This window comes from Numenius arquata, chromosome 18, assembly GCF_964106895.1.
Source record: "Numenius arquata chromosome 18, bNumArq3.hap1.1, whole genome shotgun sequence".
Taxonomy (NCBI): domain Eukaryota; kingdom Metazoa; phylum Chordata; class Aves; order Charadriiformes; family Scolopacidae; genus Numenius; species Numenius arquata.
The window spans coordinates 8209102-8234451 of record NC_133593.1 but is presented as its reverse complement, the minus strand read 5'-3'; the positions used below and the strand labels follow the sequence as shown (position 1 = coordinate 8234451).

Here is a 25350-nt window from a genome sequence, read left to right as displayed (position 1 = left end):
ACTATTTAACTGGACACAAAGGGCTCCTGTTCAAATCTGAAATGGCACTGAAGCTTGCAGAAGAAACTATTTTTAGTTAGTCATTTAAAAATTGGTTCTGCAAGCCTCATTTCAATAGTGGTAGCTCTATAAATCCTTTCAGAGCCGTCGTTGCCAGAAGCATAATAAAAAGCTGTGCTACAGCTCATCCCACATGAAAACCAGGCTGCTGGAAATTCCCTGCCAACGTCACCTGGAAGGGGTCCCTTCCAACAGAGGACCATTGGTGGTGGTTGCAGACGACATTCCTCTCTGCTCCCACCCCAACAGCCTGAGACTAGGGAAGTGATGAGCCCCATTCCTGCAACGCAGCCACAAACTCCGTTCAAAAGGGACCTTCCCTCCCCATCTGAAGGTTTGGGCAGCCTAAGGAATAGTGTCGTACTGCTTTTTAGATGTTATTATGCAGTGAGGAAACTTGAATCTGGGTAAACATGAAGTTCGCTGTGTTGAGAAGGTATCTTTGGTTATATAAACATTAAATAATTTATTTCTTTAGGTTCTGGTCTGTAGATTTCCAGCCCACTGGAATGTGACGAAGAGAACCTGCAGAATCAGATCTCTGGATATGAAGCCACCTCACCAAGCTGGCAAAGCCTATGTAAGAGTCATCAAATTGAGATTTCCTTTCTCTTTTTGCTGCATATTTCCATGACAACTTTCCCCCTTCTTTATACTGGAAAGGTCTCTCAAAAGAGAATTTAGGCTTCTATAGCAACAGCTAAAATCCCTGGGAGATGATGATGTCTGGAACTTTATACAGATCTTTTTTTAGACCATGAGGTACAACACAAGTGCATTTTGAATTTCATAGGTGAAAAAAAATACGTGTAATACTAGGGAAATTGTGAAAAGGGGAAGAAGTAACTTGCTGAAGTAGGACAAACGCAAAGAAACCACCTAAATTTCAAAAAGGATGTGCACTTTGAGATATAAAACGTTAAAGAGAGCAGAAAGGATCATACAGTCATCTTCAAAACCCACATCCTGCTCCTTCTCACTGAGTTATGGAACAGAGTCACAAGGAACAAGTCTGCTGATCCTAAAAGGAGATTTTATTGAACTATCTCTCTCTGCAGTCTATCTTACATTGATCTAAAGCAAAAAATAAAATAAATCAGCGAGTCAGGATGTCTTTTCAGTTTTAACTCTCATACACCTGCCATCTAGCTACAGTCCAGCCTTTTTTCAGTACTTCAGCTGTTTGCTGTGGTAGCGACAGTATTCTCCAGTATGGAAAGCCTTACGAGCTTAGAAGAAAAAATAACTACACTCTCAAACAAACAAATTGGGTAAACTCATGTAAGCCAAGGGAAACACAAAAGTTAAAACTTTCCTTCACTGAATTTAGGTATAATTCACAAAGCACTTCTCCAATGCCCTCTCAAACCTAAAATCTTCTAAACAACAACAAAAAAATACTACATTCACAATCTGGATGATAAGTAGGAAAGCATCAGCCTTAGTATATAGATGAGAAGACTACAGAATGGAAACATTAATTGGTTCTGCCAGAATCTGAGCCCAGTAGGCCCCAGTATGCTTCATTTTGGAGCCACTGGAGACCTCTTTGCTAAACAAGAGGCAAAGTTGGCAGCGTGACCAACTGCAAAGCAGCCACACTTTCTTCTGCTTGCGGTGTGATGGAAAGCTTTTCCTTTTTTCATGAAAATATCCGTTAATTTATCCCCTCTTACTCTCATTCCCCTGGATCATCACAGTTCTGGTAAGGGAAAATGGTGCAGGCAGGTAGGCATGAGTGAAGAAAAATGGATTGAATGTAATTATTGTTGACTTCCACCTTCAGCCACTTCCTGCCCAGTTAGATAACTTCAGAAAAGCCTGTGGAACCAGCAGTTTTACAAAGTGAAGTTGAGCCCTATAAAAACTTACGTTTTAAAAATAGAAATGCCAAAAATGACAGCCAATGCCTATTCAAAACCTGGGAACTCTACAACTACGAGCCATATGCAAAAACAGAATTTCAGGCAACCGCCCCATTATTTCCAAGGTTTATCATGTCTGGAGAACACTGAAGTGTGGGAGAAAGACTGCGTCACTGTAAAGGTCAAGCGAACGCAACTATTTAATATCCCCATGTGCTGCCCTCTGCTGAAACAGACGCTGAGCACATTGGAGCATTGCGTCCATTGCAGGCTGTAGAAAAAGTCCTGATCATCTGCACCTAATGCTGTCATCACACAGAACGAAAATGTTTCATCTGGGACTAGGGAAGGTTAAAAATAACCTAAGCTCTTATACAGGACTTAACAGCTCCAAGATGAAAGTGTAATTTCAGGCAGAGCATCCAGATAAGAGCCTGGCGAAGGAAGAGGATCAAATGTGTTGGCTACACACGCCTGCAATAATGAAGGTTCACAAGTTTATAAAAAAGAAATAGCTGAAAGTTTCATTTGAACAACTTATTTATCAAAAATGTATTGAACTCTCAGATTCTCGCTCCAAGCCTTAATCCTCCATCTGATTTCACTCACACAAAAAGGCTGTTCAGGCAGATGACATTATTCAAATACTCAAGAGCACATATTTGTTCATATATAGAACAGAGAACAGCATGAATGAGAAAAGACGAAAACTATTTAAACACCTAAGGTGGGGGAATATAACATATGTATTTATATATACAAATATTTATAAATAAAAGTATTTTACATAATTATATTTACATAACATTTTTAATCATAATATTATATTTTAAAACAAATAGTAACTCAGCATTTTCTTCAAAACCCAGGAAGAGAGAAAAGAAAGTGAAAACAATATTTCAGCTATACATATAAGCTCTCAGTGCTCAGATCCCAAGCCTAACATACCTTTTTTCCCTTCATACCTTTGAAAAATAGGCTTTGCAGTGTGACTTCAAGATCAGCTCAACTAGGTTATTTTGGATCAAGGAGAAGATTGAAATCTAAAGTTCAGGGCTCCTTAGGGAGATCAACCTGCCAGCAACCTTCTCTACCTTGTAAAGATACTGGTTTAGTAGATTTTTCACAGCACACTTTTCAACGGTTTCTGACCTTAAAAAAAAGAAAACAAAAGAAAACCAACCAACAAACAAGCAAACCAAAAAGGAGTAAGAAAGAAAAAAGACGAGAGGAAAGAACACTGGGCAGGTGGACCCTACTGGTCCAGCCAGTAGAGGGCAGTGGAATTTAAGAGGAAAGTTGTTGAAAATGAACTTTGTACAATGAAATATTTGAAGTGATAAAACCATCAATTTAAATTGCTGTTTGAACCTACATATGCAGTCCTAAGTTAAAACATCAGCAAGAAAAAGAGCAAAAGAAAAAAAAAAAGAAAATTGATTACTGCAGGATCTCTAAAGAGTTGTGTTTCAGGATATCAGGAAGATTTCATACTTAATGCATTTTTTAAAAATAGTTATTAAATCTCTTAAATAATTTTCAGTTATTTTGAGGTATCCCACTGAAACTATCACAGCTATTTCTCAGGGGTTTAAAAACCTGTAGGTAACTTGTAAAATTAAAATAGAAAAGTATCAAAAAAAAGGTCAAGAAGCTATTTTTTTAAGGTACACCTGTCTTCACTTGTGCCAAGCTGAACAGGAAACTGGTTCTTGTCCACAAGAAGCAGAAAGTAAGGCAGGCTAAGCAAAACACAACACAAGCAAAGCCTGCAGAAGATTTTTCGTGTTCACAGCACCTTTTTTACCGAGGGTAAAAAGCATAAAAGCAACGTTTCTCACTACCAAACAGAGCAAGCATCCAAGAGCCAAGGTTTCTGTGTGATTTGACACCAGCTAAGTTTGCATGTTGTGAACAGAAAGACAGATTTTGGTTATTCTCCAAGTCCTTTTGAAACATACAGGTCCTGCAGTAAAATTTGCCACTTTATGCCAGTGGCGGCCCAGGTTTCCCCAAAAAGGCAAAAGGAGATGGCCTGAGACACACGTTCTCACCTGCCTGTGGAAACCACGGAAGAGCAGAGATACCTTTTCTGAGCTCAGGCGCTGAGGTGCCATGAGGCTCTTCAACTCTCACCTCAGACGATGCTCGAAGGTTGTTGGGGTAAACCCCAGACCGGCCCGGGCTCCATCCTCCCCACACCTCGGGTGGGCCACAGGGGCAAGGAGCTGGTCTCTGCACCGACAGCAGCACCGGGGCTCGGCTCCCACCCCGGTCACCGCCGGTATCTGCTGCCCTCACGCTCAGCTCTCGTCCCGGCCGCTCAAAGGGTTACACGGGGAGAAGCTACACCCGCCCAGGGTGCGGGACCTGTTGCCCTCAGACCCCGTCGCAGCCAGAAGTCAGTCAGGGGGGAGGACGGCGGGGGGTCGGTGCCGACGCCGAGACACCTCAGAGCTTCCCGCCTCCTCCCCGCACCTCAGCCAGGGCAGAGGGGCTCGGTCCCGCACTGCGGCACCTCAGTCCTTCCCCGGCTGATCCCGGGCGAGGCCGCCGGGCCTGCCCCAGCCGGAACCGGTAGACCGAGCCGGAGCCGCACTCACCTGCTGCCGCCGCCGCCGCTCCGGAGGATGCTCCAGCAGCCAGAGCCCTCACCTCACCTGCAGCGGTTTTAACGGCCGCCAGGGGGCTGGCGCGCAGCACGCCGGGTAATGTAGTCCCCCTCCGCCCCAGGGACTGCTGGTCCCCTGACGCCCCATGGTGCCTGCCGGGAGTTGTAGTTCTCCGTGCGGGCGCTGCAGCGGGGCACGCTGGGATACGTAGTCGCGGCGTGGCTCAGGGCGTCGGGCGCCTCCTCTCAGAGGAACTACAGCTCCCGTGGGCCCCCGCGCGCCGCCGCGGCTGCTGGGAGCCGCGTTACCGGCGCCTCGAGTGGGCCCAGACCCGGCGCTGAGCCGGCGGCGGGTGTCCCAGGCCGGTCATGGCGGCAATGCCGCCGCCTTCTGCTCCGGGCGGCCCGGAGCCTCCCCCGCCGCCGCTGCAGTACAGCCTGCTGCTGCAGCACCTGGTGGGCGAGCAGCGGCGGCCCCGCGCCTGGGACCCCGCCGCCTTCGGCGGCATCCCCAGCCCGCCCAAGAGCGAGGAGCAGAAGATGGTGGAGAGGGCCATGGAGAGCTGCGCCTTCAAGGCGGTGCTGGCTTGCGTGGGAGGTGCGGCGGGGGCGGCTGAGGGGGCCGGGGGAGTCTGGAGGGACGGGGTTAGGGAGTAGGAGGGGGGGGTGTCCCCGTGGCGTTGGGAAAGGGGTGGATGGGGAAGAGGCAGCAGCACAGGGACCCCCTGTGGACAGCTCTTCCAGTGTCTGCCCCAGGGAGGGATCTCTGCCTGTCTGCCTTCCGTGCAAAGGACGAGGTGTGCACAGCCTTCCCTCAGCACAGCACAGCCTGTCAGCAGGGAGGGGGTCAGCAACAGTGCCTGTAGTATCCAGAGATGGGCCGCTTGTGCCCTTGTACTGCCCCTTTCACGCTGCAGCATTGACAGATAGGGTGCCCTGAGGTGCTCTGATGCCTGCGGGGAATGTGCTGCTCGAATCCAGCCAAGGTTCATTTTATATTCTGTGTCTTTTACAGGATTTGTTCTGGGAGGCGCATTTGGTGTCTTCACAGCTGGCATCGACACCAACGTTGGGTTTGATCCCAAGGATCCATATCGCACGCCAACTGCAAAAGAAGTCCTCAAAGATATGGGGCAGCGAGGCATATCCTATGCAAAGAACTTCGCCATTGTGGGTGCCATGTTCTCCTGCACTGAATGCGTGGTGGAATCTGTGAGTAATAACTTCTTATGCATTAATAAATGTTTTCTTGTACACTTAATAATCTCTTTTAGTAGATCCAAATAAGTATGTGTATCCCCTTTGTAACAGGGCAAGGGAGCAGGCTAGTTTATTCTGTTTCCTAGCCATCAAAGCTTTTCAGCTTTGATATCTGTCTTCAGAACTGCTGTTCTCTGACAGAATGAGCAGAAAAGCATGCAATAGCGAAGTCCTTTTCATTTCAAGTCCTGAATGTATTGGCAAGTGTAGGCCTTACTTTTTAAAACCCTAGCTACAAGTACTTGTTACTTTAAAACATCAAACTATGAGTTGCAACATGTAATTTGAGCCTCTAAAAATTCCATATGCAGTAAGGGATCCTAACATGAAAGTTACTTAAGTAACAGGCCTATTTTGATCTTGCCCCTACAGCAAGAAATGACCTTGTGCAGCTCAGTGGTAAATCTTCCATTTTCTTAAATAGGAAAATTAGCCTGTTATGAATTTCGGTACTGCCTTTTAATTGAAAGACACAATTATTTCTTTACTCTTGTAGAGGAAAAGTGTATCTGCTCACACAATGGAGCAAAACAAAGAGATCTGTGCCCTGGTGAAAAACTCGTGTGCTCTGGCTATGGAAATAGTACATCTTTGTCAGCAGAGTGCTGTGACTCTTACCTGTGCTGAGAACCAGGCTGTGGGGCCAGGCTCAGCGTGGCACCTGTGTGGTTATAGCGCCTTTGAAATCTCTGAGCTGGTGCTAGTGCAGAGCACTGTGTTCTGGAGCTGTATGGGCTCACCTGAGAATCTTTGCCGTAAAACTGCATTGCACCATACGGATTTGTTTTACCTCTCCCGGTGACCCATTCCTTCCTCTTCTCCTGGCCCTGCAAGTCTTATATAGAGAGTGCAGGGGGCCATCTGCTGAGAATAGAGGGAAAAACATCCTTGGCTGAGAAGGGGCTGGAAGGTCATTTACCCTTTCTTGGTATTAGTACAGACACTGAGTGTTTATTCCGTATTTATTTGTTGACTCTTGATTTTTAATTTCACAGTACCGTGGAAAGTCAGACTGGAAGAATAGTGTTATTAGCGGCTGCATCACAGGAGGAGCAATCGGCTTCAGAGGTTGGTAGTGCCTGCTGTAATTATTTCTGTGATAAGACTCTAATTTGGTTATGCAGTATGCAGTGTTTTTAATGCAACACACGCTACAAATCTCTTTGCATGGGGTAATGGTGATGACAACATGAGAGTGTACTCCAGACTGGCAGAACTGCTATCTCTTTCCTTTTCCTGTCAGCTTGAAAGATATGTGTGTGTAGGGAAGTCTTGGTCGTACGGGACAGTGAGATTGGAGGAAAATCAACAGAAGTGACTTGAAAGAAAAATCTGGAAATGGTGTTAGCTATCCACACTCTTCTGTGGTGTTGTGAGGAGGGACTCAAAAATACATACTGAGCAACTCTCTGAAGCTACAGCTCTTGTGTTAACAGAGCTCTACTTATATATACTGTGCAAATTAACAGTTACTGCCAGTGAAATAATGTGTAAAATGCTTTCCTCCTTTCTCATGTATCAATTCAAAGAGACAACTCTATTTAGCTGTAAAGGAGCAGGAGCACTGGGATTTTAGTCCAGCAGGCAATAGTGGGGCCTTTGGGAAGCTTTGAGTGCTAGCAACATCTAGAGAAAAGCCTCAAGGAGGAAGAAAGCTGCTCTGCTCATCAGAAACATCAAAATTCTCTCACCTCTCCCTAAGAAAAAAACCTGTCCACAGATCATAAAAGAAAAGAAAGTGCTCTTGAAAGTGCTTCTAATTGAGCTCATTAAGTTGTGTCTATCCTGGACCTAATCCTCTTAGAGGTTTCAAAGCTGCAGCTGCTCTTCCTCTCCATCCCCAGTCTGACAGCAAAGCCACTTGCAGTGCTCAGATCAGAGAGCACTGAAATCAGCAATGGCATTTTCCTCTTCCAGCCCTTGGCGGGAGACTTAGCAGCACAGCACCCGGCCAGCGTGCCGTGCTAGTCCAGCCGTGCTAGTGCGAGTCCCATGTGTGCCAGGTTCCCCTCCTCACCTTGGGCAGTGGTAGTGCCAGTGTCCCCTGGTAGAGGATCGCCAAGTTCCTGCAGGTTTAAGCTCTTCAGCACAGCGTAAGCTAGTTACTGGGAAGTAAAATAACTGTTCTATTTTGTCTCATTCTTTCCCACTTTTTTTACATTGCAGCTGGATTGAAGGCAGGGGTTATTGGCTGTGGTGGATTCGCCGCTTTCTCTGCTGCAATTGATTACTATCTACGGTAACAGTGGGATCCCTTGGGAGCAAAGTTTCCCTTTTGTTCCAGTGCTGCTGCAAAGAGCCTGCATCACGGCAGAAGAGCCATCAGGCTTACCTTTCCGCTGCCTTTGGACTCTTGATCAGTGCAAGCTGGATGGTGTTGGCTGCTTTTCCTGAATGACTAACAATAATCTGGCTCCGAGCCCTGGCGTGCTGCTTCAGGCAGACTTGCAGGAGTATGCAAGGAAGGAGCCAGGCGCAGTGAGCAGTATCTCCAGCACGGATCAGCTGACTGTCAGTTTCCAGGAAACAAGCCTGGACTTTGAGCTTTTTCGGTCCTTTGGGTCTGATTTTAATTAAGTCTGTTGCTAGCATCAAAAGAGGCAGGAGGACAATCTTCAAAAAAGAAATGCAGTGATTTAGGTTACTGTGTATTTGAACGTGCTGCAAGTGTTTAACAGTTATCAGTTTGCAGCTTGCTACTCTGTTGGGGAGAGGTAAGATCCTGTGGAGAAATAGTTTGTTCCAGGCTTTTCTTAAAATACCAGCTGAAGACAAACCACCATCTGTACAACTTGTCTTATTTCAAGTACAGAGATGAGAGCCAGATTTCTTTACCATGTCTTAAAGGGAAAAGCAGAAAGGAATCCTTAGCCTTAGAACTGTGTGGTTACTGGCAGATGAACAAAACAGTTTAAGGGGGGAAAAAAGAGGTTGTTGCAGAAGTATAATTCTCTGTAGCCACTTGGCTAGCCTGATTTAACCTCGCTGTGGGAGTACAAGTATCTTGCTACTGCTTTACTGCCTCAGGCTCACACCATTAGTTCCAGCAGTTTGATGGTGACATTAGAAAGCAGAGATGTGAGAATAAACCACTGTTAGACAGATAACTGGGCATTCACTTAGCGCACAGTCTGTTTCCCATCTCACATCCCTGTACCACCTCTGAGTGCCCCAGCATTACACTGGGGAAAGTGAAGTGTTATTTCTGCAGAACACTGGTACTGAAGTCAAAACGTCTGTTGGTTAGCTCAAGGAGCGGCTCCCTTTTTGATTTGCGTTCGTATTAGCCCTCTTGCTCATCTAACCAAGCTCAGTTCTCAGGCCTCGGGGGGCAGTTTTTACACTCGGAATAGTTCAGGCTGATTTTTACTGTCGTTGAACCACTCCACGAGGGCAAACACCCACCCTCATCTTTTTGAGGCAGCGGGATTTCAGATTCAGTGCACACACCTAATGGCGGTTCTCCCACCCCCCCTTCCCCTCCTTTGCATCCACAGTTTGACATCCCAGAACGGTGACAGCACTGGCTTACCTGGAGGAGCAACCCTAGCAGGGTGGTTTGGCTGATACGGTGGTCAGTTTGGAGGCATATTGTCTCCTGTTCCCACACGGAAAGAAGTGGGGAGACAGCACCATGTGATCTATCAGATGAGGTTTCCAGATCGCCTGATGGCCCTTGCCGTGCCTGTTCAGTATCCTCAGGCCAGAAGCTGTGCAAGTCAGCTGAATTTTAAGCTTGAGTAATTTGGGGCTGATTAAACAGGCTTGGCTCCAGACAGTCCAGGTTTTTTTTCCTTCAGAACGTACTGAAATGCAAGGATGTAGCCCAAACCATAAGATGTCTCTTAAAAGATTGCCTGGCACAATGCCTGTGCTTATACCACTGGCTTGAAGTGCAATTAGCAAGATTTCCACGATAGAAAAAGAAGCTGTGATGCCAAGGTGAACGCTTACTGCAAACAGCAACACCACGGGGCTCCTTTTGTGCAAATGTTGGGGCTTTGCATTTTTATTAACCTTTTTTTTTTTTTTTTTCCTCCTCACATGGTTTACAGCCATTTAAAGTTTATAATCTACAGAAATTGAAACAGAACACAAACAAAAATATATCCTTAACAACTTTGTAAAGTCAAATATTAATTAACAGTTCTATTCTACCTGTAGCTGCAAGAGTCCACCACCCCCCCCCACACACACATATACACCTCTTTTCCTTCCTGTAGGGACAAGCAGAAGCCAGTCACAGGGATGGCCGCAGCCTGTTGTGCCGGGGCTGTGGGGACCAGACCTCCAGCCACTGTCGCGTGGTGGTGGTGGGGGGGGGGGTAAGATTTGGCTGTACAGAGTCTCCATCTGGAATGAGAGTATCGTGGACAGAGACTTGGACACATGTAACAAATCAGACACACACACACACACAGAGGGATCCGTTGTGCAGTCAGATCTAAAACTCGGCCTCCTTTACTGGGTCCAGGGCCAAGGCAGACGCCTGGTTATTTTCCGCAATGCTGTTTCCCTTCTGTTCAGCTGGTAAGTCAAGAGGAGCAGGGTCTGGAGTGTGAGCCCTTTGGAGGGGGGGGGGGGAGAACTGAAAAACCTCCCCTCCTTTAGTTGCTTTGCTGGTGCGGGGCCAGCGGGCGCTGCCTTCCCCGGGGAGGGGGGGGCTTGGGACATACCTGGTGCATCGGTGGCAGGCGGCCGGGCTCTACCTGGAACAGTCCGTTGGTGGAGAGGGCAAAGGCAACGCCGCTGTCGGCGGGGATACGCTTGGTCACTTCTCAACTGTCTCCATTTGGCACGGGACAGCGCGGGGCCAACGTGCTCGGGGAGGGGGCTTTTCCCACGAGAACACGGACTCGGCTCACAGAGCGAAAGGTTTCGTGTCCCAACAGGTACCAGCACCTACCTGGGAGGGTGGGGGACATACCGGGAGCCAGGCACTCAGGCAGACAAGAGCGCAGCCTGGCAGTGAGTGCAGGCATGTGGCCATCCTGCCTTGGGACACGGCATGACAACTCCAGCCATCAGCCTGGGGGTGGGGGGGGTGGGGTGTGTGTCAAAAACTGGAGCCACTAACCAAAATGGACCTGAGCTGGCCGGGCACAGCGAACCCAGCACCAACTGCTTTGTGAGAAAGAGCAAACGAAGCACTTCTCCCTCTGGTAGTGAGGGCCACGAAGGCTTTCCTCCTCCTCCCGTCCCTCTGCGCTGGTTTCCAGGCTGGGTGACCGTCCAGGTGCCACACAGAGCGCTCGCCTCCGGCAGCCTGGCTGGCACCGAGGCAGGGCCACGTGCTGCCGTTTGCCTGGTGCCCAGAAACAAAAAACTCCCCGTTCTCATGGCCGCAGCGGGAACACTGGTGCCCCGGCAAGCTCTGCCACAGTGTTGGCAACCCTTACGGCAGTGCTGTGCTGGGGGGGGGGGAGTGTGCACCTCGCTACAGCAAAAACGGCAGGGACCCTGCTCCCTGCCCCACCAGGGCTTGATGGGGAAATTGTGGGATCCACGTGCCCTGATGGGACCCGGTCAGTGCCACAGCACAGACCTAGGGTCAGCCCATGGCGGAGGAAGCTGGCCGTCCCTCCAACCTGCCGTGCATCGAGACCAGCACAGCACCTCTCGCTCCAGCCCGGTGTGATGGGTTACCCCAAAACGCTACTCGGGGGCGAGATACAGCGAGGGAAGTAACCGCCACGCTACATGCACACAGGCAAAGCACAGGATTAGGGCTGTAGAGGGGTCTGGCCTGAAAGCGCCCAGAAGAGACGTGGCGAGGAGGAAGCAGCACCCTGCTCCTCTGCTCTCGTGGTCGCAGGTTTGCTGGGCCAGAGCAGGATCCAGGCACGGGGAGGGGGGGTCCAACGTTTGCGCAGGCAGCAAGGCAAAGCAGAGCTGGTCGTCACCGTCACCGGGGAGGGAAGCCCGTAAGCTCCCAGCCTCCGAAGGGAGCCGGTGCTGCACATGCAGGCGTGGGGCAGGGGAGCTGGGCAGCAGAACAGGCACTCGTGGGATGCTGCAGGCTTCGAGCTGGGCGAGACGAGGGGTGCCTGGTAGGAGCGAGCGGGCAGAAAGGAGTCCAGGAGAAAACTAGCCAAGGGGGAAGCCTGTGTCCACAGCCCTTGTCAGTCACTACCTCTTCTGTTGAACAAATATACATAAAAACAATTCTTGAACACAAGAAGGGACATAAGACACGACTACTTTACAGAGAGGCACGGCGCCTGGGGTGGGACCGGGCCACCGGTACGCAATTGTACAGGAGCTGCAGGTGGCACCGTCCTGGGTCCGAGCCAGTCTCCCTGGGGGGGCTGCGATCCAGTCCGTGTCCCCCAGCAGGGAGCTGGGAGTGTTTGCAGCTGGTGCCTTCTCCCCGCAGGCTACACGTCCGTGGAGAAGTAAAGCGTGTTGCGTTTCAGCTCAGTGAAGGAGATGGGAGGATGCTGCAGGTAGTAAAGAAGGACCTGGACCTGTAGGGGGCAAACAGGGCGTGTTAGGCCAGAAAGAGGCAGAGCTGCCACTTCCCAGCTTGTCCCTGTGCAACCACATCCAGCAAAGAGTGACAAATCTACCCGGACAGGCAGGTAAACCCCTCCACTCCCCACCCCAGGGTGGCCACATGCTGCCAGCACGGCTCTTACCTGGGCCATCACATCGTGGGACCAGATGTCGGAGGCCAGGGTGAGATGTGCCTTGCTCTCCCCCTCCGAGGGTCTCAGCAGTGTCGGCCCGAAGACCGTGGCCAGGTTGTGGAGAGACATTTTGTTGATGGGCTCCTTTTCAGCTACCCTGCGGGGTACAGGGGGAGAGGGAGCGTGAGCCCCTAATGCTGTTCTCCTGGAGCAGGGGGCAGCCATGGGTGATACAGGGGGGCGAGGGCTGATCTCCTTTCTCCCAGCCCCAGCGGGACATCTCCAGCTTGCCGTGGCCTTTCACGGCCCCCGGAAAACCCAGGTGCAGGGCAGGGAGCTCTGCCCCCTTCCCGGCCTCCGCCGGAGCCGCCGGGCCTGGCTGGGAGCCTCGGGTGTGATGTGGCAGCGACCAAGCCCTTGCATGCTTATGTGCTGCAGAGCCTCCGCTCTCCCCGAGCCTCGGCAGGGTACGGGGAGCTCTGCACCAGCCCCTGCCTCCCCGCACCCACTCCCCACAAGGCTCCCTACCCCTCCGACCCCGCGGGACCCCAGCCAGCCCGCACCGAGGGAACCAGGGCCACAACATTGCCATGTTAGGAGGCAGCTGCGTTCCCCGGCACAGGCTGCACGGTTGAGCCCCGGCCAGGGGAGCAGATGTGGGAACTGGCTGTGCCCGGTTCTCAGGATGGAAACGGATTTTTCCTTCCCCGCCCCCCAGCATCAATCACTTTTTCTGTTTGGTTTTAGCCAAACCAGAGGGGGAAAAAAAAAAAAACAACAAACCACTTCATGATGCAAGTAACATGAGCCGTGAGTCCCGGTCCCAAACTCGTGGCCAGCTCCGGCCAGGCTCTGCGTGCCGCACTCCCACCCTGCCCACAGCCCCGGGCTCTCCATGGGTTTCATGCCCCCAGCAAGCCCCAGAACCATCCATCCTCAGGTTCGAATGGGCTTTATCTGGGCCAAGATAAAGCCTGGCAAATCGTAACATTGCTGTACTCGCCCCAGGACGAGTCACACAAGGCATCACCTGCAGCTTTGGGACACGTCCACAGAACTGATTGTCTCTGGCTCTTGCCCAACCGCTGCAGACAAGTTACAGGGATTATTGCACCTTGTTTTGTAGGGTCTACTGCTGGACTGGTGGGAAGGGATGCAGCACTCAGTTTTCCCGCTAAGGGGGACACTGCACAGCTCTCAGTTGATTCCCTGCCCTGCGTCAAGGACAGCTGCTCCCTGGGGACAGCCCGTCCAACCAACTGCATGCCGGCTGCAGCAGCCAAGAGCCGCATCTTGCCAGAGGATGTGTGCTCCCTGCAGAACTGACCCTCATCAACAGCTGTGCACTGCACAGTCCCTGCTGGCACCATGGCTGGTGGCCCTGGGGCCGCTCTGTGGGGCAAAACGGCTCCAGGAGCCCTCCAACATCCTACAGGGCCTGTGGAGAGGAGCCGTGGGAAGCCAATGCCAACATCAGCCAAAGGGACTCACGGCATGCCGGGTCCCAGCCGGACCAGGCTGCAGCCTCACCAGGAGCCCAGTGAACGTTCCTGAGCCCGGGGAGACGGAGCAGGTGGGACTTACCTGGGGCTGCACCCTCTTGGAGGGGCTGGGAGGGGAAAGGACCACTCTGTCACCTGCCCAGCACTGAGCTGCTGTTGCTGGCCCCGACTGCCACCCTGCTCTGCACCAGCAAAGCACCATCTGCCTCCAGTTTGGGATCAGCCCGCGACCACGCAGGCATCACAGGAATCAGAGCGGCTCTAACTCTGCTCACATCCCATCCCCACGGCAAAGCAGCGAGACAGACCCGTCCTGCACCTCCCGCCTGTGCCGGGCATTCCCCTGGGAGCCGCAAACTGAGCCATTACCTTTTCAAGTGCTCCAGCAGGAAGAGGAAGGTGATGAGGTTGGGGTCAGGCAGCGAGCGGAGAAGGTGCATCATGCAGTTCTCCTTGGCAGCAGGATCCGAGAGGGCTGGAGACAAGGAGGGAGAGGGCTCAGGACAGGGCCTGGTGACATCTTGTGCAGCAGCAGGACCCACCATGGCCAGATGGCTCCTGGCAGCCAGTGTGTGAGCGGCCAGCCCAGCCCCACAGGGCTCTCCCCGCACCCTGGGGAGCAGCATCACAAGCCCCGAGCTGGCCTCAAGCTGGCAAGGACAGCTAGGACCAAGTGGGCCAAGCTGGGAAGGACCCTCGGAAGTCTCCCATCCCAGAGGAGGCAGTGCCAAATAGAGCTATGCTTGGGCACCGACCCCTTCCCCATCCCCGACCCCTTACCGATCCCCTCCATGAAGGCAGGGTAGAGTCTGTCAGTGAGGAGGGGCTCGGGCAGCTCGCGGAAGTACAGCTTCAGGGTGCCGGCGATGGCGTTGATGTCCATGTCACTCAGCATGACCAGGATGTCCTTGTTATCTGTCCAGAGAGCACCCACATGTGACGCCTCTTGCACCTCCTTCCCCTCTGGGTCTCAACCCTCCCGTGTCACCTATCCAGGGAGGCTGCCGGCTGGAGGGCAGGGACAGCACCGCTGGGTCCACAGCCCCGCGTAGCCAGGCTGGGGCTGGGAAGAGCCGAGCGGTTCCCGCCTGGCTGGGCAACGGGATGTGGAACAATTTACAAATCCATTTGCAACGTTGCCCTGACTCAGTGTCTCCCAGGAGCCAGCCAGGCGCGGCAGCAGCTCTCAGAGACACCAAGGCACAAACAAGGCTGGGACCTCTGGGCGTTTGTTTTCCAGCTACACCCTCCTCCTTATCCCCAGCCCCTTCCTTGGCACACCAGCACGTTTTACACACATGCAGTGCAATAACCAGACCCTGGGCTTGCAGGGCAGGGGACCTGAGGGGGGGGTCTCAGTGCCTATGAACCCTCCCAGGGGAATGTGATGTGAAGGGTAGCCGTCACTCGGGACACTCACTTGCATCGAAGACAGCTTTCAATGCCTGGATGTCAGTGGCAACGCCAGAGATCCTGTAGATGCCGACCTCTTCAATGCCCCTCTTCTCCACCTCCTCGATGCACTGGCGCACGATGTAAGGCACCTTGGAGCGCTCACGCCTGGCTCAGAAAGTGGAAGTGTCAGCAAAGAATCCCAGGGGACCCGCAGTGGCCAGTCCAGCCTGTAAACCCTGGGCCAGGGGCAGGATGGGTGGGAAGGAGGGAGCTGGTGAAGGAATGGGCAAATTCCAGGAGACAGCAAAAGCCGAGATCTCTGGTGTTGGTGGGAGCATAGGGACGTGGTGCAAGGATAGAACAAGGGGACTTGGTGCAACCCCACACCCACAGGGACCAGAGCAGATCAGCCCCCCCCCCCCCCAGCCCCACACATACTTTGTCACGACGCTGATTTTGACCCCGAAGACACCAGTCTGCTTCTTGGACGGGGTCCTCTTCAGGCTCATGTCTCTGCTTGTGAACTTCATGGAGAACTCCACCTTGATCTGCGGGAGACAGGGGTGAGTCCAAGCAGCCTGGCCCTGGCCTGTCACCTCCATGTCACATGAAGGCACGGCACAGCCCCGGGGAAGGGGCTGCCATAAATATGAGGGGCTGTGGGTCCTACTTACCCCGTTCATCTCGATCACATCCATGTGCCAGTTCTTTGTCTGCACAGCCTGTGGGTCCAGCTGCGGAGAGAGATGGTGCATGAGCTCTGCAGGGACAAAGCCCCATGCCAGCCCCACTGCCACCCCAGCCCAGCAGCCTCTGAAGCCCCCGACCCACAGTGTTGAGCACAGATCGTGTTCTTCCCTGGCAATGTGCTGCCCATGGCAGGAGGACAGAGAAGGGAAGGTCTGGGGTCCCTCTGGCCATGTCCCAAAGCCAGGTGGGCTCAGCCTCCCTGCCTGGCCTCCAAAACCCTGAGCCCCTGCAAGGTAGTGCTTTAACCCCCACCCGAGCAGTAAGAAATTTCCAAGAAATCAGGACTATTTCTGGCAGCAGATTGATGAAACAGAACTAGGGCAGCGTTTTCCATGCAGAAAAACAACATCTCCCCATAGCCAAGGCTATTTATAACCCCTGGGAATGACGGGCTCCACTATTTCTGGCTTTGGGGCTAGCGGGGGACTCAGTGACGCTGCCCCGGCGCCCGGCCACTGCAGCGAGGTGCTGGCATTCCCAAGGTCCCGGCACGTGCCACGGCGGGCACTGGGCCCCAGGGCTGGGCAGAGGCGGGTGCAGTTGCCTTTTGGGGCTTTTTGGTCCCCAGCTGGTGGTATTGATCCGGCCCCATCGATCCCTGTAATGCACGGGGCGGGCAGCGGGGCAGAGCCCGGCACTAATGTCCCCTTGGGGAAGGAGATGGGATGCGGGAACTTGGCAGGGGCTGGTGGGGGCTCCCAGGGCTGTGTGCACGCAGCTGCCAGGCGAGGCTTGTGCCAAATGCGCAGGGTCACTCCACAAGGACACGGGAGTTTCCTACAGCTGCTGGGTTGGGAGATGCTCCAGGTGAACGCAAAGATGTCCAGAGCTGCTGCTCTGGCCATGGAGCTGCCGTTCCCCTGCCCCAGCCTTTGGCTGTCCATGAAGCCACCACACGTCATGATGGGGGCAACCACAGGGTCCCTCATGTCTCTTCTTGCACACCAAGACCTCACACTCCTGAGGACAGGCTTGAGCTGCCCTGGCTCTCAGCACAGACCCAGCACTGTAGCATCACCCCACACCCAGCCCTGTGCCACGGTGAGCCCAAGCAGCTCCTCCGGTGGCCGTGGTGCCACGGAAAACACTGCGGTCTCCAGGCTCCTGACGTGGAGCCCTCCCTGGCGCCCCAAACCCAGCACATGGGAGAGCCCGGCGAGCACCACACCACCTCCTCCCCGCCAGCCCTGCGGCTGCTGGGGAGGGCAGTGGGGAGAGTGGGAGGAGGAGGAAGGCTGCAGCTGCCCTGGGCTTCTGTGGGGTCCTGCAGCAGGGCTGGACACCAGGATCACGAGGCTGCAGGCAGACCCTCGCCAACCCCAGCCCCCGTGTTCTCCCCCAGTGCCAGATCTTCCTGTGGCACCTGAGACCAGACACAGGCAGCACTGCTGTGCACCCACCATGGCCAACGCCAACCCAACGCCACCTGTCCCAGGGGGCTTTCACCCCTTTTCCCTGCACAGCCCGGTTCCACGCATGGCAGCATCCAAGCCCTTTGCCCCCCAGCAGAGCCATAGGCCTCCCCTCTCTGCAGTGCAAGTTTAATTGCAACCACTACATGCGCCTTCCCCATCCCCGTCCCCTGGGTCCCCCTGGCTCCGATGGCCCTGGCAGCTCACATCTGGAAGGGCTTTAGCAGGACTCTGAAGAAAGCTTTAATAAAAGCCAGGTTGGCTGCCGCCAGCTCCACAGACCTTACCCTGAGCACGCCACCTCCCCACAGCCACTTGCCCACAGTTAGGCATAATCATCCCTATCCTGCTCCCCACAGCAGCCGGCACACCCCCTTGGGCTAGTTCAGCTGATGCCACCGGCCTGAGCTCCCTTGGAACTGAGGCAGGTCCCCGTGCACCCGTGGGGCACCGGCTGTGGCCTGGCCCTGGCTCTCCTCCAGCCGTGCCCACTGGCACCCCACGCAGCAGGCAGCACCACCACGCTGCCTGCTCCCTGCAGGAAGCAAAGCTGTGGCCGATGCTTCGTCTCCAGGCGTGGGAGGACGGATGGGAGCATCCACCCACAGTGCCAGAGGCAGCTCCTACCCACACGGTGCTGGCAAACACCCCATCTCAACTACCACCACCATCTCCTTCTGCTCCAAATGGAGCTGCCTTGCTCTAGCACACTGCAGGGACATCCCAAGCCAGTGGGGAACTGCTGGCCGGGAAGCCCCGGGGAACAGCCAGCACTGTGCCATCCTTGGCACAAGTGACATGCATCCCAAGCATCTCCTCTCCGGCAGCTCGGCACTCAACCAGCTTCAAATGACAGCCTGCACCCAGGGAAATGGCTCAGCTGGGTCACTGGTGCCTCTCCAGGCTGCTCCCTTCTGTGTCTCAGGGGACTCTCGGCAGTGGCGTGGCATCCACGCCCAGGCCAGCATCCATTGTGGTGCCACTCTCATCCTCCATGAGGTGAAACAACCCCTGGTCCTGGCTGCAGGCATGTGCCAACATCCCTCTTTCACAAATTATCTGAAGGTGCTTGCATGTAGGACAAGGCCCCTGGTTGCAGAGGGAAAGGTGGCAGCATGGCAGGCGATGAGCATCCCGGCAGCCCTGCAGAGCTCCGTGCGTCCTGGGTAGGCTCTGGTGCCAGAGGGACCCCCTCAAGTCCTGCTGGCGCTTGCCCCCCGCAGCCCCTGCCTGCTGCATGTCTTGCAGATGGGGTGACTCTGGACTCGAGGGGATGAGGCCACATCCTGGGATTTTGTCCTCAAGGCGCCTCCGGGCTGTGTGCCGTGGATGCGGCTCCTGCGTGGGCAGCAGCAGCCGAGACAGACCCAGGCAGCGCCAGTTCCCTGGGGCTCTCAGGTGAGGAGCCGAGATGGCTCCAGACCCTTGTGGCAGCTCTCCAGGGCCCTGAGCACTGAGATGCTGCGGCAGGGCAGGGGTTGCCAGGCTGGGCATGTCCCTTCCTCGCGCCTCGCCCATGAGGTCACCCAACCATCAGCCCAGGGTGAAGCCATCGGGAGCAAACCAGTGACTCAGCCAGTGAGGCCATCTCCGCCACAGTCCCGGGGAGCAGGATCCCGAGGGAGCTGCTACAACCAGCGTCACTTCCCATCAGCACGGCACCCACGGACACCTTAGCCTGGCCTCCCATGGCTGCTCTGGGTCCAGTGGGCAGATGCCCCCACCAGACCCCTGCACCGGCAGCTCCCTCCCCATGGAGCAGGGCAGAACAGCCCCCACAGCAACAAACGCTGTCATCGGCAAAGCACAGCCCCAAAAAAAGCAGCGATTCACAGCTCCCGTCTGAGAGTGACCCGAGAGGCAGCAAACACCCACAGCACACCGGGATCGCATCCTGCCCCTGCAGCCCCAGTGCTCCCAGTCGATAACAAGCGGGGAAGCCGGGGTGGGGACACGTGGGGCCGGGAAACGCAACCCCCTCATGTTTTGACCCAGCAACAGCCGCTGGGCAGCCTCCTCGCACAGCCCTCGCCGCCCCTTAATCCCCTCTGCGGGCGCAGCGGCGGCGGCACAGAATCGAGGTTAATGCCGCTGCGTCACAGGCAGCCCCGCTGCCGCGCCGGCAGCCCCGCCGCCGCCAAACCTCGGCCCCCGCTGCCACCAAACCGAACCCCCAGGTGCCCAGGCAGCTCCTGCCTGCAGCTGCAGCCCAGCCCCGAGCCAGCAGCTGCCCACCCACGCAGGGGGACCCCACGTAGGGAAACCCCCGGAGTCCGCCATGAGATTGCGGGGACTCCAGGACAGCCTGTAATGGTGCTGTGCCCCCTCCCTTGTCACCTCGGTTGCCCACCCCTGCTCTCCATCCTCCCCCAAAGACGGGCAGCACCGGCTGATGGGGCTGCGACAGGGCTGCGAGCTGGGGGAAACCTGGATAGACCCGGGGTGGGTGAGTTGCAAACAAAGCAGCACCCTAGAGAGAGGGGGTGCGCAGGCACCGGGGGCTGCAGCACCCCAGGAGCCCGACCTCAGCCAGGGCAGGGGAGCTCCCCCCCCGCCCTCTGCAGGACACCCCCCCCCCGACACAAACGGCTCAGCCCCTGCCATGGGTTCCACAGCACGTAGAGGGAGAGGGAAGGAGGGAAACGAGCACCCCACAGGCTGCTGACTGCTTCTAAGAGCTCCCAAAGCACCCAAACAACCTCCTCACTCCACACACAGACCCCACAAACTTTGCCCCCCCCCCATATCAGAGTCCCCTGCACCCTACAAAGCCACCAGCCAAAAAGCCACAGCCACCACACACAGCAGAGCCTGCTGACACGATGAAGCCATCCCAGAGCCCGTTTGGTGCCTGCCACCGTCCCTCCCCAGCCGGCCCCGCTCCGCGCACCCCGAGAGGCACCTTCTGCCGGAGCAGCTTGCTGCGCACCCTGCCCCAGAGGCGGGCACCCGTGTTGGGGGGACGCTTCCCCTCGGGCTCCTCCACGCCGTGCTCCGGCCGCTCGCCCGTGGGGCTGGGGCTGCCGTCCGGCTGCACCAGCACCTCCGTCATCGCGATGACCGCTTCGGCTCCGGGGACGCGAGAGGAGGGTGGCCGGAGGACCCGGGATGGAGGTGGCCGGGGCTGATTTAGGACAGCACCCGCATCCCTTCTGCTCCGGGTGGGAGGTCAGTGGTGGTCGGGGTGGCGGGGGCCGGCGAGGGGAGCCCGGCTGGGGCGGCGGGGAGGCGAGCGGGCAGGGCTCATCTTCAGGGTGTGAGCCAGGCTGTGGAGAGGCAGCTCGGCAGCCCCAAAAGCCTCCCTCCCTCTGCGAGGAAGTGACTCAAAGGCAGTCCCCCGTCCCCCCCCCACCCCGCAGCGGCCCCCACGCGTTTAACTCTCGCCCTGCCGCCCGCTGTGGCTCGGGAAGGCTGGAGGGGCTGCCTGGCCTCCCCGCTGCCGTTATCCACCGTTAACCGTTATCCATTATCCGCTTCCCTGCACCATCGGTGACCGCAGACCCTGGAGGCATCGCTGCTGTCGGCCACAGCATCCCTGGCTCTGCGGAGGAGCCAGGCTGGCCCTCCCAGTCTCGGCAAAGGGCACAGAGATGGGACTTCTGGGGTCTCCTGTCATGCCTAGGGACGTGCAGGGACACCGCTGTGCCCTCCCCAGCCTGTCCTGGCCCCTGTCAGCCCCACTGCCAGGGGGTGATGTGGTGGGGCAGGGATGCAGGGCAGGAGACGGGGTGCAGGCAGGGCTCTGCCCTGCACCCCAGCCCTGGAAGGGTCCCTGCCTGTCTGCTCAGGGCTTCTCCTGACAGGTGGGGACATGGCAAGGTGCAGGATAGCAGGGGGGGACTTGCACTGCCCCCAGGTCAAGCCCTCAGCAGCCATCTGAGTCTACATGGGTCACCCTGTGGGTCCCTGCAGGACCAGGGAGGCTCAACACCACAAATCTCCCCCTCTGGAGCCTCTGCCAGCCCAGTGAGGGGGACAGACGGACAGGCAGCTATTCCCTGCGGGTATGGCAGGCAGGCACCTTGCCCATGACAACACAGGCTCCGCTTCAACAGCCACATCCCCCCTGTGCATCAAATGGGGGTCGGGGACAGGGCTGTTCCATTCTGCCCCACCACCCTGAGACCCCCTTCATGCACCCGCTGCCCATCTCCTCACCCGCCCCAGGGCATAGGGGCCAGATCCAGCCTCTCCCCTCTTGCAATGTGGGCACAAGCACTCGCAGCCTGCTCTGCCCACCCCCAGCATCTGTCTGCCACCCCGCCACAGCACCAGGCACCCCTGCCAGCACCCACTGGACACAGTCCAGTGTAAGGCAGCCCAGCTGCTGGGAGTGACTGGGACAACTTGGAGCACGGCTGAGCCCTGCAGCGCTTGGGACACAAATCACACACGAGGACATGAGCCCCTCATGGCACATCTACCCCAACCATGGCACGTCCCAGCCTTGGAAACTCTATGCAAAACGGGGTTAACAGCAACAAAACAGGGTTAAGGCCAACCAGGAGCTGCAGCAAAGCCACCCCAAGCCAGACACACCTTCCCATGGAGCAGCAGCCAGTGGTGTGGCGGGGCCCACACAGCACAGGGTGCCCACCCTCTGCCAGCCACGGGGACGGGGCGTGGGGTAGGGGTCTGATGCTCACCACGCCGCAGACTCCTCGGGGCTTGTAGCCAAGATGCTCAAGAGGAGGTCGGTGCCAACCCCAGCCCCTCCATGGACCCAGCCACATCCTCTGTGCCAGGAGGAGATGACGCCTGCCTGTGGCACCTCCACAGCCTCAGGAGATCCCGCCGCTTCCCGCAGAGGGGCTGCAGTGTCCTACTCACATGCTGACCTGCTCCTGCTGATACCACTAAGCTGCTTTCGTGGCCGACCCACGTGCGCAGGCTGTCAGATTAGAGCTGGGCAGTGGGCACAGTGCTGGCTGCAGGGTGGGTTCAGCCATCCTGGCAGCCCTCCACAAACCATGGGCCTTTGCCAAGCTGCTGATGCCAGTGCTCCCTGTGTCTCCCACTCCTGCTTCTAACTGGAACCAGCAGCAGCCCATGATGAGCCCAGGGACCACCCAGGGTAAGGACCATCTAGGGCAGCATCCCTGACTGAGCAGCTCAGGGCAGAGGGCAAGAGGGCAGTGCTGGAGCTTGGCCACGACCCACAGTCCCACGAGCAGCACTGCCCGTCCTGCCCGTAGCCATGCTGCCCCATCCCTGCCCTGCCAACCTCCCCAGTCCTGCGACAGGGGCCAAGCTGTGGCTCCAGGTGATGGCAGGACAGCCCCAACCCCGACACTGCTCCGTCCAGCCAGGTCCTCCTTGAGATAAGCAGCCCCAGGGCCTCCTCTCTCTCCCTTTCTTCCCCCACAACTTTCGCACGGCAGGGACGAGCTGTGCTGTCCCCGTCCCAACCCCTGCGTCTCCCAGCATGACTCATGTTTGTTGACCCAGGCTATTTCCGAGAGCACAGCTGGGCTGATCCCTGTGGGGCGTCGAGCCCCTTCCCTGCCTCAGCCCTCCTACTCGGCCCAATGCTACCCCCACGCTGCTATTCCCAGGGGAGGGGGCAACAGACGGGCGATTTTGGGTACAAACAAGCCGCTGGTGAAGCCAACCTCTTGTCTCTCCTCCTGTGCCCAACGCAGTGCCATCCCCCTCGCAGCATCCTCTCCCCAGCAGATTTCCGTGCTGCTCCCCGCTCCCAAGGGACCTGCCCTCAGCCACTTTCCCACGGAGCAGGCAGCCGCGCCAGGCCCTTTGAAGTGGCCTTGGGTCGAGGGTTGTCCCCAAGGCGTGACACTGTCCCTAGCAGTGTGGAAGGCAGCCAGACCAGGGGTCCCCACCAGGAACACACAGGGGCACCCCCATCCCAAACAGTCCCCACTGCCCTGGGCATCCCTGCAGCCTGGCCAAGGTGGGTGCTGGAGGGTGTGGGGTCTGGGGGCTGCCTGCCCCCCTTCCATCTTCCCAGTCCTGCTCACCTGGGAGCATCTCAGGGCAGCCCAGGCCTCCATCCTCCCCTGCCTGGCAACTGCCAATCAGAGGTGGCTCAGCCGTTGCCCTGGAAACCCCCGTTGCCATAACAGCAGCTGATGGAGGCACAGGGGAGGCAGATGGTGGCAGAGGGGGACAGCCATGGCTGGCAGGGAGGAACAGGGGGCTGCAAGCTCAGAGCCCTCCCTGGGGCGAGTGTCGAACCCCTCCCTGCAACCCCCCTCAGGGATGCAGCGTGGAGGGCAGCAGGATGGAAATGCTTCCAGCCCAGCTGGGACTGGACACACATCTGGGGGGTGGCTGCTGGTTTTGCCACCTCCTCAGGACCCCCTCTCACTTTGTCCCACCTTCTCCTGCAGCCACTGTGCCCCAGGACCATCACCCACCTCACTGCCTTCAACCCCAAGCTGTGATCCCTGTACCTGCACCCCACTACCAAAAGCAGAGCTGCCAGGCACCTCCCATCCCAGGCATCACCCCGGGACAACCCTCCCAGCCCAGGTGCCCCAAGAGGTCCAACACTGGGTGAGAAGATGCCCAAAAGCTCCAGCGTGTACCTGGATCTGCCCTTTGCCCATGATCTTGTCCACAATTTCGTTGTTGTCCTTGTTGAGCTTGGTCTTGTCGTAGCACTTCTCGTAGCAGAGGATGCGCAGGGACTGGGAGCCCTCCAGCTCAATCTCGAACTCCTGGAGTGTGGAGGGAGGGTGGCTCAGCCCCAGAGCAGCTTCAAAGCTGGGGCTGGAAGGGAAAGGGAGGGTCACAGTCCCCTCCCTGTGTCCCATCCTCCTCTCACCTCATTCCACTGTGGTTCGGTGGTGTCCCGAAAAACCCTGGTCTTGGCTTTGCTGACAAAGTAGCCAAAGGAGTCCACCTCCAGCGTGCAGTAGAGGTCTGGGGGAGCAGACACCACTCAGCGCATAAGGAACATCCCCACCAGCTCCCGGGGGACCTCTGTGGGCAGAGTGGGGCCACATGCTGGACCCCAGCTCCCCCAGCTGGCACCGGCCCCTCTGAGCAAGGGTGGGCACCCACACTTACTGGCAGACTGCTTGAAGCCCTTGGCAGAGTGGACGATGACGTGCAGGAACCCGTAGAGCCCAGGGGACTCGTCATCTGTGTCGGGGAGAGCAGGGGCTGCATCAGGGCTCAGCTGCCACCTCCTGTGCCCCAGGGCCAGCATTCAGGCTGGCCATCCCCGAGGCAGCCTTTGCCACAGTGAGCACTAGGTGCTTGCGGTGACACCCCAATGTCCCCACGCCCCAAGAGGGCTGTCCTTAAGGTCTGGAAGAGGACATATATCCCCCATTACCGATCATCCCTGATGGACATCCCAAGCTCTCCTGCTGTCGGACAGCCCTGGGGGAGGTTCCCAGTAGGGCTGGCTGAGTCTCACCCTGGGGACACCCCAGTCCCGCCCAGCCCATGGGGGTGCTGGAGAAACCCCAAAAGCAGCCCCATGTTGCAGCCGGGATTGCTCTGCCTGGGAGCCCGACTCTGCTCCAGCAGTGCCACCTGGTGGGTAGCTGTCCCCCTGCACAGCCAGAGTCCCCGAGCAGGGACCCTGCTCCAGTCCACCGATCCCACAGCTCCTCCCTGGCATCACCTGGAGGCAAAGAGAGACCTGCCAGCCCAGTGGACACTCACCATCCTTATTGCTGGTGACCGGGATGTTGTGGACGGTGCGTAGCTTGAAGCAGGATCCCGTGAGCACCTGTAGCTCCACTGAGCTCAGAACGAAGGCCTGGAGGTCTGGGAGAGAACAGGAGAGGAGCTTCAGAGGGATGCAGCCATTGCCGGCCATGGGGACCAAAGAGCAGCAGGGTCCTTGTGGCCCCTGGGCAGCAGCAGGAGCCCCAGGATGGCCTCAGCAGT

The 25350-nt window shown here is 56.4% G+C and overlaps 2 protein-coding genes across 6 annotated transcripts in view; one reads left to right on the top strand and one right to left on the bottom strand.

Annotated features, from left to right (window-relative positions):
• The first annotated feature begins 4854 nt into the window (after positions 1 to 4854).
• Positions 4855 to 9920, top strand: TIMM22 (translocase of inner mitochondrial membrane 22). The gene is made up of 4 exons (XM_074160682.1): positions 4855 to 5134; positions 5552 to 5748; positions 6792 to 6864; positions 7963 to 9920. Exons 1-4 carry the CDS (start codon positions 4906 to 4908, stop codon positions 8037 to 8039), a joined length of 576 nt encoding a protein of 191 aa, XP_074016783.1. The 5' UTR covers positions 4855 to 4905; the 3' UTR covers positions 8040 to 9920.
• A 1997-nt stretch (positions 9921 to 11917) lies between these two features.
• Positions 11918 to 25350, bottom strand: part of ABR (ABR activator of RhoGEF and GTPase) — a 29638-nt gene continuing 16205 nt past the window's right edge. For 4 of the 5 annotated variants that reach the window (XM_074160912.1, XM_074160913.1, XM_074160914.1 and 1 more), the window contains 11 exons: positions 25123 to 25227; positions 24517 to 24591; positions 24272 to 24369; positions 24033 to 24164; positions 15997 to 16056; positions 15761 to 15870; positions 15348 to 15487; positions 14708 to 14842; positions 14297 to 14402; positions 12435 to 12582; positions 11918 to 12263 (listed from right to left, as the gene is read on the bottom strand). In XM_074160912.1, the coding sequence (XP_074017013.1) occupies positions 12174 to 12263; positions 12435 to 12582; positions 14297 to 14402; positions 14708 to 14842; positions 15348 to 15487; positions 15761 to 15870; positions 15997 to 16056; positions 24033 to 24164; positions 24272 to 24369; positions 24517 to 24591; positions 25123 to 25227 (1199 nt within the window). In that variant the 3' untranslated portion in view covers positions 11918 to 12173. Of the gene's footprint in view, positions 12264 to 12434; positions 12583 to 14296; positions 14403 to 14707; positions 14843 to 15347; positions 15488 to 15760; positions 15871 to 15996; positions 16057 to 20386; positions 20744 to 24032; positions 24165 to 24271; positions 24370 to 24516; positions 24592 to 25122; positions 25228 to 25350 lie in introns of those variants that run through there. The other variant, XM_074160916.1, reaches the window with a different exon arrangement.

Excerpts from the sequence above, each read along its gene's own strand:
- TIMM22 (XM_074160682.1), top strand. The coding sequence starts at position 4,906 with ATGGCGGCAATGCCGCCGCCTTCTGCTCCGGGCGGCCCGGAGCCTCCC. Across the intron at positions 5,749-6,791 it reads CTGAATGCGTGGTGGAATCT|TACCGTGGAAAGTCAGACTG; the intron begins GTGAGTAATAAC and ends TTAATTTCACAG. Across the intron at positions 6,865-7,962 it reads AGGAGCAATCGGCTTCAGAG|CTGGATTGAAGGCAGGGGTT; the intron begins GTTGGTAGTGCC and ends TTTACATTGCAG.